At 31.9% G+C, this 17,125-nt stretch overlaps 1 protein-coding gene and 1 long non-coding RNA gene across 3 annotated transcripts in view; one reads left to right on the forward strand and one right to left on the reverse strand.

Annotated features, from left to right (window-relative positions):
* On the reverse strand, window positions 1-15,981 carry LOC126749212 (uncharacterized). Of its 2 annotated transcripts, XR_007664931.1 has the most exons (5): window positions 15,599-15,981; window positions 15,461-15,532; window positions 12,579-15,371; window positions 10,726-11,055; window positions 1-129 (listed from the first exon to the last, which is right to left on the reverse strand). It is a non-coding gene; the product is annotated as an uncharacterized LOC126749212 (long non-coding RNA). The 2 variants fall into 2 exon arrangements; XR_007664930.1 differs by having other exon boundaries at window positions 10,726-15,371.
* The window catches only part of LOC126749207 (protein giant-lens), a 20,882-nt gene continuing 12,198 nt past the window's right edge, over window positions 8,442-17,125 (forward strand). Inside the window, exon 1 of the mRNA XM_050458897.1 lies at window positions 8,442-8,778. Coding sequence (XP_050314854.1) covers window positions 8,590-8,778 — 189 coding nt within the window. The 5' untranslated portion in view covers window positions 8,442-8,589. The remainder of the gene's footprint in view (window positions 8,779-17,125) is intronic.

Here is a 17,125-nt window from a genome sequence, read left to right on the forward strand (position 1 = left end):
CCCCAGCAAATCCTTCACTCTCGATGACGGGAATTTGGGCTTGCACAAGAAACGCTTTTTCTTTTTCGTCCATTCCGACCGCCTCCAACACTTTCCCGTGTCGTTTGCTGATCACGGAGTAGACTCTTCCTGAAACAAAGAACATACTAAATGAATATTGTTAAATGAGAAAAAAAACGATAACTCGAGAGCACGTTCGTGACTTTGTGGCTCATTACTGAAACGACCGAGGGATCATTTAGACCTAGAGGTTTACCAAAGGTCGATGGGTTAAAGGTGTAAAACCTGTTCATGATTTTACTTAGGCAAAACAAGTAGAATGCTAAAAAGAATGAAAATTTACGGCTTTAAGTGGCTAGACGGAACGCAAGCGTAATAAACATGGCGCCCTTTCACTCAATTTTTATTCGAACTCGCGTTTTAAAGCCGGATATTCGTTATAAAATATAAAGATGAATAATTTTCAGGTAAATGGTAACTCTCGTCTCCGGTAATCGGTCTCTTCGCTCACTTAAAGAGGATGTTATATGATAATCTAATCGCATTTCTAGGGAAGTTTGGCAGACTAGTTTTCTTTAAATGGAAATTCAAGTTGCCAACACGTTTTATGGGAATTTAGTTTTTTATTGAATTTATTTGGACCAATTGTGAGCAAGCAAAGTCGCTTGGAGGAGTTTGTCAGTTTACGAGTTCGAACGAACATACTGCAAAAAGTTCTATAACATTTGTATTTAAGTTCGCGTAAAACCCGAGAAATAACCAAAAAATTGGATAATGTGTTAGGTAAAACGCGATCGACACATTTATATTAAAATCAATCAAATTACTGTGCGTTAAAGTGCTCATTTGATTTGATTTAATAAGCTCTGTTTGCAATTGTCTGGTAATATGTTATGCCCACTGCTTACGTATAGTAAAAGCTCTTTATTCGCGGATCGAATCAGTACGTCGGTGCATATATATTGATAAAAAGGATTCAAATAGGTATTCAACGGAATATCCTTTGTAAACGCATCGTCAAATGGACTAATAAAAAAGTAAAATTGACCTTATTACAACTATACCCAAAGTATATTGTTAAATGATATTGTCGCCGTATTGGTTCCTTTGACACAGGCCGCTCTGACTACAGGAAATGACGAAGAATCTGTGCAAATTCAAACTTTGACTGCAAACAGCCGAAATTGCGAATGAAATAGGACGAGATGGGTTCAAACAGATAGAATCAAGTGGCATCCAGACGTTGCTTGAATCGTAAGATGAATATTTGACTGAAACGGACTTGGAGGAAATGTTAAATTCACAACCTGTTGAAGAAGAGGCTTCAACAAGCACTGGAAACGTGACGTTTAATTCAAAAAGTCTTAGCGAAGGTTTAAGAATGGCAAATGAACTTTGTGATTTTTTTATGGAAATTGATCCATCTATGGAACGAAGTCTTATTTTTAAGAGGTAAATTGCTAATGCTTTGTTGAATATCAATATGAATTGAAGGAACTTTTAAAAATGCCAAGTAAGAAAAAACTACAAAATTCTTTAAGCCTGAAGGCAATAATTAATCAATATGGTCAAAAACTTCAATTAAATTCATTTTTTATATGTATGTATGTACTTGTTTGTTATTTTGTCACCTAAGGAACGTATCCTTTATTCTTGGTGTATTATTCTTAATGTATCTTTATTCGCGGCATATTTACGGAACTTATACCCCGCGAATAAAGAGCTTTTACTGGACTTCTATTTATGATTTTTATATTATATTTTAATTTTATATCTGATGTTTGTATGTATGTTAAGTCTACTTTTATAGTTTGTAAGTAGTGCTATTATTGTAAAATTAAGCTTTTGAACGATCTCTTATGATAAAAAAAAAGCTTTTTTTGATTTGACTAGCTAGGGTGAGACAATATAGTAGTCTTGATAAATATTTGAATATTTTGTTTAATTAGCCGGTTCTCAAAAAAAAATTATAGTTTTTTTATAAAAAAAGTAATTAAATTCCACACGACACGTCTTGTTGAAAGGCCAATTAAGTTGAATTAAAAAAAAATTATAAAAACGTCCGAGGATTAAGACGGTAGCTGCCTTACGAGCTTGACAACGGCTCTTAACGAAATAATATATGGAAGGTTGTTATTGTTGTTTAAAAAAAATCCACGCGATCCGCTCCCAGGTGTTACGGAATGTCCGCTCAAAAATTTTAAAAGCAATCTGATTTCCGGCGACACCTGAATCTCGGCTCCGATCAAAATTGTTATTTCGTCAATGGCGTAACATGGAATATTATGTTCCGACTTCCTTTTGCTTTAGATTATTATTATTTTTTTTAATTTAATTTTTACCATGACTGCCCCGGATTAGGACTCGAGAGGCGATGCATTTCTTTTCTTATTACATTTACTTAATCTCAATTTAAAAAAAAAGGAGAGCACATAGAAAACATTTAAAAAACATTTGACCTGTAGTCTTTGCAAAACTCACACATTCAAATGCAAAGTTTTATTGTGAAACAGGAAACAGATTCTAATAATTTAAAAACACTAATCTAACCCGCCTTGACTGTCGTTTAATTGTTTCCAAGGTAAAAACTGACTAAACAATTAAAACTGAATGAAATGCCACGAAGCGCCGTTTCGAAATATTTAGAATTATCTTCATTGTTTTTACCGAAAGAGACCAATAATTTTAGGAGAATACTGACAGTCAAAGCAAGTATACGAATTCTAGAAAATATAAAATAGTATAATCTAAATAACCTAAATTGGGTCCAAAATAAGGCCCTCAAACAAGATGAACTACTTAAAAACTAGACATTTTCATAATAATACATTTAGTGATATAGAGCTACTTATTAATTACTGCTTGATGTTAGTCTCAAGTCAAATTACTTCGTACAATTCGGTTACTTTGATAAAGACTTAGAACATTAAAAGGCTAGAATTAGTAAACAACAATTTTGTTTGAGTTCAACATGTGCACAGGGGGGTGTTTCGTTTACAAACATATTGATCGATTCTCTGTTGTCAAGTTTACACGCATTTTCAAAACAGAAAATTTTTAGCTATATATCAACACATGGACGTTAAATTAAATTAACATTACGACTTTTTATAGTAGTGTTAATTTAACTTATTGATGATGATGTAGAAATAGATATATGTTATTCTAAGTGCGAAAAATGACATCTTCAAAGCAAAAAAAAATTAACAAAATAAAATGGGTGGTATCTGCATCACGAAGTTAATCATGCTGCTAACCTCATTGCTTACATATGATACATAAACTTTACAATATTATAAAAGAAATAAAATAGAACACAACATTAATATAAAATAATTCAAGCTAGAAGCGGATTCGCTAGATCGACAAAAGCACTGCATTCCAAAGCTCTCAATATCTCCATATATTATAAATGGTCGCCTAGAAACTGGGCATTTCTCTGATGAATGGAAAACGTATCTCTTAACACTTTTGGTTAAAACCAATAATCCAATTAATTCCTGCGACCTTAGACCAATTTTAAAGACTGGGATTCATCTCTAATATTTCGGAAAAAGTTTATACAGCCGCAAATTTATGACTTTTTCGTTTGCTTTTAGCAACATTGCCTCATTATGGCTTTGATAATGTTTTTTAGATCCCATACTTATCCGACAGAAAGCAAATGGTAAACGTGGTTTTTTCTGACCTTTTTAATGTTCTACAAAAAATCTGGGGTTGTTTGTGGGTGATGCGCTTTAAGTTACATATTATGCTTTAAAGTTATTTCATATACGGAAATATAATTTATTTTTAAAGTAACTGTGCGAGTCTCAACTTTCTTGTTTCTGTAGAAATTTTTATAGAAAAACGAAATTTTTATTTTTACTACTAAACATTAGGGGTTAACATTCTTAGTTTAGGCCCTAAAGAGTGATAATGAATGTAAAATGATTATGCTAAAAAATGTCAAACATTTGTGACCGAATCCAGTGCATTAATTTTTATTAAAGAATGTCTGAACCAGGTAAAATAAATTCAAAGTACTTCACCCTGATAAATAGGGTTTACCTTTACTAACCTAATCCTGAAACTTAAAATGCGGAAAACAAACCACCGTACCCATAAATAATAATGGACAAAATGCATGAATGAAAATTCTACGTAGTACTATACCCCACTTGACTAAAATGGTCACTTTACATATTTTACCTTATAAGGAGATTAAAATCGCACGCAAACAATAATGGCGCCAACTTACGGGTTGAACGCAGACGGTTACGGCACTGTGAAAATTAATTCGAAAAACCAATGCAAATTTCCTTATCAGATGTTGTACGGTGAGCATAGTAAAATTACGCTAAATATGAATGAAATCTTTACAAGTCGCTTTATACCATTCATAAATCTTTACGTTTGGGCTGCGTGTGTTAACTCGACCGTACACCTGGCCAATTATATTCTAACAGGTGCCCGGGAAATGATTGTCTCGCTGCCACTGAAATTTTAAATTAACGAAATAATTGTTTAATATGGGTTTCTTAGAAATCAGCTCGGAATTATAGGCGTGGCACACCTTTTATTACCCGTATTTTCTCTTGTTTTTTATTTTTCTCAGTTGATTTGGCCAGTTGCCTTGCGCAAATCCAAATTAACCGCTGCAGATGTCATTTATGTATGTGTCTTGGATATGTGCATTGAATTATACCATGGAATTCTCAGCAATACGATATGCAATGTAATAGTAATTTCGCATAAAAGTAAGAAAATTATATTCACAATAGATTTTTTTTTCCAATACTGCCATGTAATTTTATTCAGAATATCCATTTTATATTATAGTGCGACTTTTAGCACAATTAATGTGACATAGGCAAACTTATGGCGAAAATCATGCGTCAGACAGAGAGATGGGTAGATCGTGATTTTAATTGTATTTTATTTATAAAAACGTATTTTTTAAATTAATATCTAATATAAAAATCCAGAGATCTGTATTGAAAAAAATATATATAAGCTAAAAAAAACATATATTTCGATTTTAAAAAATCTTGTACCGGTTGAAAAGTGGTCATAATAAAGTGTCATTAGCTTCTATGAATAAGACAGTAATAAGAAATAAGTTTCAACCAATAGCAAAAGAAATTTATTTCCTAAAATAAATACAAATATAAATGATATCTATAATTATAGTATGCAAAGTTTGGGGCACAACGGGTAGAGCTGCCTATGTGTGAACCTTATTAAAATAAGGACTATGGAAAAATTAAGATTAATAAACAAAGAAACATGTATGTACAGTAATTATAAGCTAGGGAAAAAGACAAAATCAAAAAGGATATACCATGACAGATGCTTTTGAAATTATTGAACAACCATCGTAGATCAATCCTATTTCTTATTTTCATGTAATTGCTAACATGTCTTATTTTCTTTGGAAGTGTATTTAATACTTTAGCTTATACTTACTATTTAGTATTTAATAATTTTCAGGATAAATGAAACATGTCTTTGAGTGGCAGCAAACGAAGTGGTAGACACATGAACTGTGTTGCCTATTTTGGACCTTGTTTAAATTGAGTGATGGTTACTCATTAATTTATTATTTTTAAAGCTAAACCTTTTAACGGTTTTTATATACAATTGCTTTAAATAAAGTAATTTGGCTTCTCTAAATAAGGGGTATATTTTATTTTTCAACATTATGGTTTTTATTACATATTTTCGAGTTACAAATAACGGGTGCTAACACACTTTTGCAAGCAGCTCCCAATGCTATAATATCATATAATAGCACTGATACCACTAAAGTTTAATAAAATTTGTACTTGAAACCACATTTTTTGAAGTAATGAAACTTGTACAATAATCCTCTAATTTTCCTTTTAATAAAATTAATATTCTGTTGCCATGTCTTGCATTGATAAAAAAATATGCATAAAATTATCTTTTCTTTCAACTAATTGAGCGCACTTATGTATATAGATACTCCTAGGTATGAAGAATAACTAAGCAGGCCCCTAAAAGACATTGCAAAAGTAAGAAAGTTAGTCTCACTTGTGTTAACTGCCAATGTTTAATTTTTCCATTGCCTCCTCACACCCATCAAATACCCCAGTCCAGGTCCAATTCTTGATTAAAAGTGCAGCATCATCAGCAAAGCAAATAATCTTTGAGTTCCCGTTGTTAAATTTGTAATCTAGTCAACATATATTAAAAAAAAAAATCGGACCAAGTATTCTATCAAGTACACTCCGCTTTCTGTGGTTGGCTAAATGTATTGTTAATTTTTACTATTTGCAAACGATTCGTAAGTTATATCTCAAAAAGTTTCTCAAGGTTTTCAAGACGAGTGCGATGTTCCACAGTGTCGAATGCCTTTTACAAGTCCAGGAATACTCCCAATGGCTTCAATACCTTAAGATAGACTAAGAGTTTTCTATATTTTTCTAAACGCTTTGAACCACCAATGCTTCTTTATTTTCTTTGGCTTTCCACTTTTTTTTCTGCATTCACTAAATAAAGAGCATTCAATTCCATGCATTATAATTTAGATGGACAGTAATTAAATCTGTGAATATAAAATTTTTCTTAAAAAAAGAGTGCAAAATGGGCATACGCAGAAGTGCTAAAATTTTTACAAGCAGTTGATCAACCACAGGGCAAGATGTTCCATTCAGAAATAAGGAATTCAATAATATTTTATAGTGATTTACACCAGGCGCGTGCGCAACATTATAGTTTTGTAACTCGTGATATTAATCATATCGTCGGCTTACTGCCAAAACCAGATAAGTAACATTTTGCGTTAAATCTGCATTTCCCTTGATTTAGCTGTACAGTTTTGAGCAAAATGAATAATTTGTATAAGAGGTAAAAACACAAAATCTACAGCATCACAAATACATTTAATAAAATTACAAAGCTTACAATAAGTTTACTTATATGTTAGGTGTTTTGTGTATGCTATATATGGTAAGTTTTTGTTGAATTTAAATTTTTTCGGGTTACATCATTTTAATTATTGTTTAGGTCTGATGATGCTCTAGTCGAGCGAAACATGTAATCTTTGTAATTTTATTAAATGTATTTGTGATGCTGTAGATTTTGTGTTTTTATCTTTTATAAAAGTGTATGACCAGCATCTGGATGAATTTTTCGAGTTAAAATGAATAATTGCCAAAGCAAGTCTACATCATTTACTACCTTTTCATTGTCCAACACTTATGCAGCTTATCTGGTTTATGCAGTAAATTTATATACAAATGTTGGTTACGAAAATGCACTAAAAGCAAAAATGGTAAAAATGTGCATTTCTGCATTTAGGGTTTTGTTCTATAGTTTGGACTCATTGAATCATATTTATACCCTTGAAAGGATTCAAAATAAGTTTCTCAAAACCTGTACCTGTGGAGATTGAATTGCAAAATTGATCTATGATAGGGCTAAGATCAAGATTAAACTTTCTCTTTCTTGAGGAATACAGGACACGGTGAGATTTAATTTTTCTTTTTGAATTTTTGAGTCTTTAATAATAATACTAATTGCTTTGATTTATTAAATTTAAGTGCCATACAAGAATTCTTAGAGATACATTACTATTTTCACGAAATTCATTATGGCAAATATTCGGCAATTTATGATTTCACACATTGGGTAATGATTTTATTAAGTATCACAACTTACTCGATTTAAACAGCTGCTGAGTGAACGTATGAATCAAAGATAATTTTCTATTGTTTCAATATGATGTACTTTATCTACTTACTAGAAATTTAATACTTTGGTTACTTACTATAGATTAATTCATTCATTATTAATTTGTTTTCGTTATGAATACTGTATGACATTTTAAATTTTGTTATAAATTTCTGAAAATGGGTATAAATACTTGAACTAAGGTATATTTAATAAAGATTGGTTATCGATTGTTTACTCGATTGTATTTTTTTTGATGGTTGGGACATCATAGAAACGCCAAATTGCGAGCGTTGTATTTTGGGAAGTGCGCCAAAATCGGTGCAGAACTGCCTTTCTTCGGATGTTTTGACATAACCTGAAATCGTAAATACCAAGTATACATAAATATCAAGAAAACTATACTGTAATAAGGTGTTTGATAGATGACATTTGCTTCTAAGCTTGCGCATCCATAGACCTTACAAGTATCGGATAATGTTAAATATTACTAAATAAAAGCTACAATACCACAAATCAGTGGACTCTAAAAACACTAATTATAATTAGAATACAAAATGTGTGCGTGAGTGTAAAAGGATTTTTTTATTAGAATTTTCTCAAATAAATCTTTAGACAGAAATAAAAATAAAATAATAAAACACTTATCCCTCACCTTTCAGATAATATTAAAGTTATGCCGGTACTTCTTCACGAGATGGCTAGCGTCAAACGAGTCGACGTAGTAGGCCGAATCTGATTTCATTCATGTCTTCGATGGAGCATGTAGTAGTACGGTCCGTGGTACGATCAAAGTAGCACTTTAAGAAACAGTCTTAAGATCTTACGCAATTCATTCATGCCCGTAGTGGTGCGTCCGTAAAAATTTTTATATATTATTTTTGAAAGTTTAAAAAAATAATACAGGACAAAATGTACATCGAAGGCATTACCGTTTTAGTGCTTTTTAATTTTTGTGTCAGTACGCGATTGCCGCTCGAAGTGTACCAGAGGTATCCTTCAGAACACCATCATCACCACAAGAACCACTTGAATGGTGTTGGTGTGCATAGAAAAAAATTACAAGAACATACTGCCATGAAAATCCTTTATCAAGTTGGGGTAAGCCTTATAAGATCACTGAATTAATTAATCATGTTTTCTAAGTACCAATTTAATATTTTTAATGGCAAACAGCTGGTCTATTAGTGACATAATTAAAACACATTCATTCAATGCAGAAGATGATTGCCAAAGCAATTAAGATCATAGAAAGAAACATACTGCGGAAACTTAAAATAATGCCTGCAGTACATAATGTAGCATAAATATAAATTAATAATAATTAGCTATGTTGTAATTTCTGTTTAATGAATGTGTTTGTGTAGCAAAATGTCATTAAAAATATTAGCAAAACTTATAAAAGTGCTTATTATGTTCGCTTTGCTTGCGATAGGAAACGACTTTTTATTTAAGTTTGTTATAAATTAATATTAAATGTTTTACTTCGTTATGGGGGTCTAATTAAGTAAGTAGCATTGCTGACTTTATTATGAATAAATTAGCAAAATTGACGCATTTTTTCTGCTGATTAACGTAGTGTAAAAACACACCTACCATTCATAGCAATTTTTTTACAAGCAAAAGTATTTTGAAGTAAAGAGTGTTTTTTAATGTAGTTGGATTAAGAATGTCAAAAAAAAAGATTGAAAGTTATTATTAAATTAATAAAAAAAGTTCTTTATGCGTGGCCAAAATCTGCCACTAGATATACGAAGTGTGGCTAAAGGCAATTTTAAAAACAAACCTTGGGGAGTAGTAAATGTTAATAAACTATGGTCATTTAAAAATTCGTACTAAAAACACCTTGTGCGTGGCCACAGGCCTCGCAACACCACATCAAATCGGTCTATTATAAAAATTTGTTTATTTAAATTCGTATAAAAAAAGAAGGCTTTAGTGTATATTCTTTAATAGTTCTATGAACAACTTTTACAATGACCTAATCCAGAGTTAATTTTTACAATTGTACATGAAATTGTGGCCATTTAAAAATTTGCACTAAAAACACCTTGTACACAAATTTTATACAAATTTTTATAATAGAAGGAATTGATGTGGTAGTGCAAGGTTTAGTACAAATACTATCTCAGGGTTTGTTTGTAAAATTATACTAAAAATCCTTCTGAATATAAAAAATATTATAATAGCAAAAATTGCGCGGTGATATAATAATTGGATTCAATACTTTTTTTAAGTAAAAAAAACGCAATTTTAAAAACCTTAACATTTAAACCCTTATTCATAGAGAATTAAATTAAATATGCCCCTCTGAATACAATTTTGGCATTATTATCTTGAATTGAATTCACCATTTCGGCGCCTCGAGCCTTATCTTGTGAAACCCTATTTACATTAAAAATTCTACTGGCCGAAGTTACTTACGTAGAGGATTGAACAAAACAAAAATTGCCTCGATGGAATAAATGTTTGTCAAAAATACTAGGTCCTAAACTGTTGTTCCCTCGTGAAAAATGTCAGCAATTAATTTTATATATGCCATTTGTGTTTTTATGCCCTGACTTTATACTGCCCAAACGTGACGAGTTTGCAAATTTATTGCATCGCGAATCCAAGTGATTTAAATAATACGTTACATTCTGTGAGTTTATGTCTCTCTCAGATTTTTATAAAATATATGACCATATTAATACTTAATTTACTCAAGATCCGTTTAAATCTAATGTAAAGGAAACAACATAGTAATTCCGTCAGTGAGTTTTTAAGAACAAATCCAAGACCGTTAGAACGTTGTGCTTAATGAAACGTTAAAAAAAAATGCCTATTTCCCGTCAAAACTTTATTTTTCAAGCTATATATCCGGCTTGTTATGTGCCGCTAACTCATAACTTTAATCTCCGTTACATTCATACAAGAATTTTATCATCGAGTCTGAATAAACTTTTAATCACGTGTACAATCGTAAAAAATCTAATACGTGATGGCCATTTCCCTTGAGCGTGAATTTTTTATTGTGTCAAAAGAATAAATGCAAAAATGGGCAATTACCTTCTTAAGCCTTTTGAAAGGCTCAGGGGCCGGCGACGTGAGGTGGTAATTGGTCTTTTATTATAGAAACTCCGATTAAATTCGTAAACCGTCCAATTACTTTACATCTAGCCGTGTATTGACCTGAGTGTGACACAAGAACAACTCCGGCAGTATCATTAGGCGATATTTCGCCGGACTTTAATCTCTTTTTTTCTTCGTAATTATCAAATCCTCAGCAGCGAAACAGCGACGAGGTGGTCATTAACATTTTTACTGGGTTGTGTCATGCGTTCGCTTAATATACGCCTCACCATCTTGTTGCTTGGCCAGATAGTATTTCTTAAATCCCTATAAAAATAACAAGCTTGGCCAGTTCCATGAAAAGGTATACAAAATATTATATAGGGTGTTAATAAAGTAGGTAGACAAACTTTTACCCATCGAATCCTTGAATCGAAACTTTTACCGACGAAATGTTCATATAAATATGCTTTGTTTACATCCACCTTCATATTGAGCCTCAGCAACTTATAAAACATGGAATATTGATCATAGGTTATACCAACTGTTCAATAAATACGTTTAATTAGTCTGCACGTACTTAGAACGTTACTTGCATTTCTTTGGTCGTAGTGCTCGTGCTCGGCCATTAGGAACCCATGTTCATATAAACATTTTGTCTTCAAATTGACCAAGGATTCGATGGGTAATCTGTATATAATAATGGCTTTCAAGAAATTTTAGTTTATTTCCCACTATAACCTCTATAAAATCTCCAAATGTGCTACTGAGCTTAATCTTTTAATTCTTATGCTGAATGAGTCTAATTTAGTTTTCTAGCGCTGTATATTCTATAATTTATAGTATTCTTGAGTTTGGTCTTGAAGTATCAAGGTTATGCAAATGCCAAACTCAAATGTTGCTGCAAAAACAGACGTAAAACATGATTTTTGTTAACATTGACTACAGGATTAAGATTGTAGATCACCAAAGAATTAGATAATCAGGATTTTCGATAGTTTGTATTTTTTAAACAATAACAACAGAACATAGAAAGAGTCGCTACTAATGCTGATCTTCCAGAAAAATTGACATAACCAAATATTTTCTCTTTCTTAAAGGTTTGCAAAAAACCTGTTTTTCCCGTCAATCTACAATGGCCATCCCACTTCATTTTTCATTCAATTTTAGTTCATATGTCTTCTAAAGTCAATGATTTGTCATAGTATACAGCTATGTGCATATGCGCAGAAACATTCGATTTAGGCATGTAATCAATAAACATATGAAGTTTTTTAAGGGGTCAAGGGGGATAGATCTACCTTAACGCATCTGATTCTCAACATGAAAGATTAATTACTAACAGCATATACAGATTGATTCTCTATATTTGGACTCTTTAAAGGTTTTCGAGCGAGTCAATCATACTTTACAATGTAATAAATTAGAAAAGATGTGTGTCGCTGTCCTGGTTTATTGTCAATTAGTCTATATCTTTATCTCACTCAATATTTTTACTGGTCCCCTGAATTTGGCTTTGCAAATTCTTAATTTTTTGCAGATGCTGACTTATAAGTTTTCGGATCTATTGCTTTTGCTGATGATGCATAGTCTCCAGGACGACCAGTACCGGATTTAACATTTGACATTTTAATTATACAAGGTGTTTTCACTGCTTGTAGGGCTTGTTAAAAGGAGTTGATATACTAAAAATCATCTATATAAAAGTTGCATAATAAAAAAAACTTGAAAGATAAGATTTTTTTTATTGTATAGTCTTTTAATAATGCGTACTTCATTTGTCTGATTATTTTGCGCAGAAAAATGATTCATGTCTATGAAAGCAATAAACTAGTGGACCTAATTCTTACCTATGGAGGTTTCCTTTAAGAAATCATCCAGTTCCTCGTATGTTTGTAAATGTCATCATTGGACTTCGGTATTTAAAATAACAACGAGGATATCAGGCTGAAAATGTTGCAAATTGAGGAAGGCATTCTAGAAATGACCGAACAATGAGTACTAGAGCCATAGCAGCTCAAATTGTTTCTCATAGTGAAAGACAATACGATAAGAACAGTATTATCCTTATCATTATATCAACGGGTACAAGCGTTACAACTTGAAGATCATCCTAGAAGAGTTGTATTTTGTCAGTTGTCTTTTAGAACAGTTCGGCATCAATGAAGATTTTACGATATTAACTTTGTTTACAGATAAGGTCACATTTAGGAGAGATGAAGTGCAAAATTTCCACAACAATCATGTTTGAAAATATTTACCTCTTCCCAGTTAAGAGCAACTCGATCCTTTGGAAGTAGGTCCCCATGACTTGGTATAAGTCTAGGAAATCGTAGTCTATTAAAGCGTTTCATAGCCCTAATAAATATCCTTAGACATTATGTTAGGAGATGTTGATAATCGTTTTTAATTATCGTTGATAGTTTAGAACTTATCATGGAAAATATATACCTATTCCTTGTTAAGAGCAATTCGATCCTCTGGAGGTAAGTTCCTATGACTTATCCCAAGTCTGCTTATTGGACCTATAAATGGCACGTTTATTGGTATACACCTCGACTGACTGGTGAAATTTATTTAGATTTTCTTCGACACGACCTGCCACAATTATTAAAATTATGTGAGACAGAATATGTGGTTCCTACATGATAAGGCTCCACCACATTTTAGACGAGAAGTTCATGAATAATGAGTTTCCGAATAGATGGACCCATTTATTGGCCTCCTCGATACCCAGATTTAGCGCCTTGTGATTTTTTTCTGTGGGGCTATTTAAACGAGTTTGTCTTTCATGATGAAGCAGTCAATACTCCAGAAGCACTAACAAGAGCACAAAATTCTTGTAATTTAATTCGTGGACACCAGGATTTTATTTTCGAAGCTTGTAAAGATTCGTGTTAATTGAACAAATGGGGACAATTTTGAACAATTTTTGTAAAAACAGCAATCATTTAAGTTAATAAAAATTTTTTTTATGAAACTGAAAAAAACTTCTTTTAACGAATTCAAATGACTCAACTTTGACCCTATATATCTTTTTTAAAGAAAAACGGTTTGGTCTTATTGTTGCTTTGATTTTAAATAAGCCCTTGCAAATATTCAATAAATTTTCCAACAATTCTACTAAGTCCAACCCATGTATACATAAATATTATTCAAAAGTGCGAGCCTGCATCATGAATTCACTTCCTCCCTATTGAGCCGTGTACAATAGAACTGATTTAGAGTCCCAAGATAAGTGTCTCGTCAGTTTTTATTTCCGGTACTTCCGTTCTTGCCCTTTTTCAGCGGCCCTTTTGTTCCGCCTTCAGATACCCTTTTACGCCCATTGCCTTTAATATTGTTTTGATTGGAGTAATTAGTGAAATTTCGGGGGTAGGTCATAAATCAGTGGCTCAAGATGGCGCTGCTGGATAAACAAGTTTGGTGTCACACGTAAAACAACACCGGATATATTAAAGGTGGATAAAAACTGTAAACCTTCACATAAAGGAAGTTATTAGAAGAATTATTGTGTTTTCTTATGTCGAATAAAACCTGTAGCACAGCCATTGGTTGCCTAATATCGTTTTTATACCTTGTTTCGCTGCGAGCTGGAGGAAGTAAAAAATTAACATTTTTCTTCAGTTAGTTGCCCTTGATTTTTCTTTTCCGACAACGACGTACAGTGTTTTTTTGCTTAATCTTACTACATCCTAATGATGACGCTTTTTTTGAAAGCGAAAATATTTACGTTCGCTGGATAAACATGATATTTACGTACGAGAAACGTGAAAGTAGTACCACTCGTGATGACAACAATCTTATCAATTTCTGGAACAAACTATTGATGCTGCGAAAATTGTAAACATGTTGCGCAATTAATGTCGCGTCATTACATGTACTGTTTGTTGTTTTATTAAAAAATAACTAACAATAGTAATAATAATTATTAATAGTATGGGTTTTAGATGAGTAATGAAAAGTGGAGATTAATTCTGGAGTACCTCAGAGCCCTGATATTATTTCTAGTTTATACTTAGGCATATGCAGATGACATGCAATCTTATTTTTTCTTAAAATTCTTCACAGTTATCTGGATATAGTAAATCTCAACCTAAGAAAATATGTATGTCAATCAAACTAGTATTATAACCTAACCTAACTTAATCTAAACTAAGTCACGTTGATTGAATCTCCATCGAACCCTAAAATTTAACAGTGTTTTTGTGGTTAAGATTAGTAATTGATTTTAATAGAATATTTTAAATAATACAAAATTCTATTATAATATTTGGTATTGTTTGTCACCCATTTTTATATTAAATCCAATATTTGTGATAATTGGAGGAAATGGTCTGGCCACGCACAAGGTGTTTCTAATTCAATGTTTTACATGTACCAAAATTCTATTAAGCCATTAATTTGTACTATTTATCACCCCAAATTTCTATCAAAATTGTACTAATTATCGGACATTTAAATGGGGGATGGCCTTAAGAACCGCTACTTAAAAATGCCATTATTTCAAAAATTCTTAACACTTTTAACGTTTTTTATATATTATTTAAATCAGCAAAAATCATTCTATTATATCATTCCTGTGATGTATCATATATTCCAATACAAGGTTTTGTGTCACTCGTTCATTATTTAATCTAGTCCTAGAACAAATTATATTTAATGTGTCTAAATAACCTTATAGAAATCAATAATTTTAACTGATATATATTACGAAAAACATTTCACCAACCTGTGGTATGTATTCATAATTGAAGCTTATCAATCATACGATCAAAGGATTTAGCGAGATCGTAATACACTGCTGCAATCAATAATAATAATTACTATTACTAGTTAATATGCAAAAATGTATACTTATACTATACACCTGTTTCCTGAAAATCACTGAGGTCATCCACCACTTAAACATGAAATTGATTAATAACAAACCAGTCCCATGAGTGACTGACTGACTGACAGTATACATGCCCATGTTTATTATTAATAATATTTATATAATAATAATATGTTATTGCCGTCATTCATTTGACGACTGTAATAACATATGGTGTTACGGTAATTTTTACGTGTGAAATTTAATTGATACCCCACCACTGACTAAGTAGATAATTACTGGATGTTTATATGAGCCTGCCCATACATACGGGATGTCGTTAATTTTATCTACTATCAGTATATCGATGCTCCCAGGCATATTTTAAAGCCCAGTAGTTAAATCGTTATTATGTATATAAAGATGTTTATCACCAAATGTTAAGCTGAAAGAATAACGAAGGTAGCACGAATGGGTCATATATGATGGGGCGTGTAAAGGAGATAATAATTTGCCACCTATAATAAAATTTGAATATTTTCTATAAGAAATTAAGTCTATTTCCGTTTCCGAATAAACAGGTATAAGACTTATTTGTATAAAGGTAGAGAAGCAAGAAAAAAAAATGGTTTGTTTTCTTTGTGCTCGAGGCGTAATGTAAGCTTATTGTAATACAGATGAAGTTCCGGTTTTGGGTCGAACTTCTTTTCTTCTCGGAGCGGATATCCGAGTTAATATGAGTTTCCGAGAACCGACCACTGTTAGGACAGTAAACATTGGCATTTCAATCTTCGGACAGGACGGGACTAATTTCCTTTCAAATTGTTTCCTCCCACCGAAAGATGTGTACCACAAAAACCGTATAATTAAGAATAATTATTCGCTTCTAAGAAAAGGTATATACATTAGGCGCCTGCCACCGTTAAATATCGCCCCAAATTATACAGGTTATAATTATTGCTTTGACTTTTATTTTCATCTCCTTCTGAATGCCTCTACCGCATCATAGTTCAATACCTGCTAATTATACCCGAGTTAATTGAAAAGGTCAACAAATTATATGGAACACTCGGTACAACCTGATATTCTTTAAATTAAATTGAACCTCTAGTATTCGAAGAGAAAAAAGAGCTTATTTCTTGGTTTATCAAATCTGTATGTACATAATAAGTATAATTCCTGAGAATCTATAAAAATATGATGAGCTCAATACTTTCTTTTTTGTTGAATCCCCTATGTCATCTATGAAAATCAGTTATATGAAAATGTAAACTCCATTTTAACTTCTCAAGAAATAACAGAAACAGAAGTTTTAATTATAAATAATAACGATCTAAGGCTGATCGTAAAGTTTTAACATAAGCTTGCCCTTTTTTGTTGCTAGTATTAACGCATTTAATAAATTGCTGCGTTCTTAATTCCGATTTTCCACAGATTTGGAATAAAGGCCTTTCCCAAAGTTATCCACACCGAAAGAGTTTAAGGATCTCCGTCCAATTAATGTTCTTCCTTGTTTGTCAAAGATCCTTTAAATTTTTTTTAATATCCAGCTTAATAAACATGTAGAAATAACCAAATATT

Source organism: Anthonomus grandis, chromosome 22 (assembly GCF_022605725.1).
Source record: "Anthonomus grandis grandis chromosome 22, icAntGran1.3, whole genome shotgun sequence".
NCBI classification, from domain to species: domain Eukaryota; kingdom Metazoa; phylum Arthropoda; class Insecta; order Coleoptera; family Curculionidae; genus Anthonomus; species Anthonomus grandis.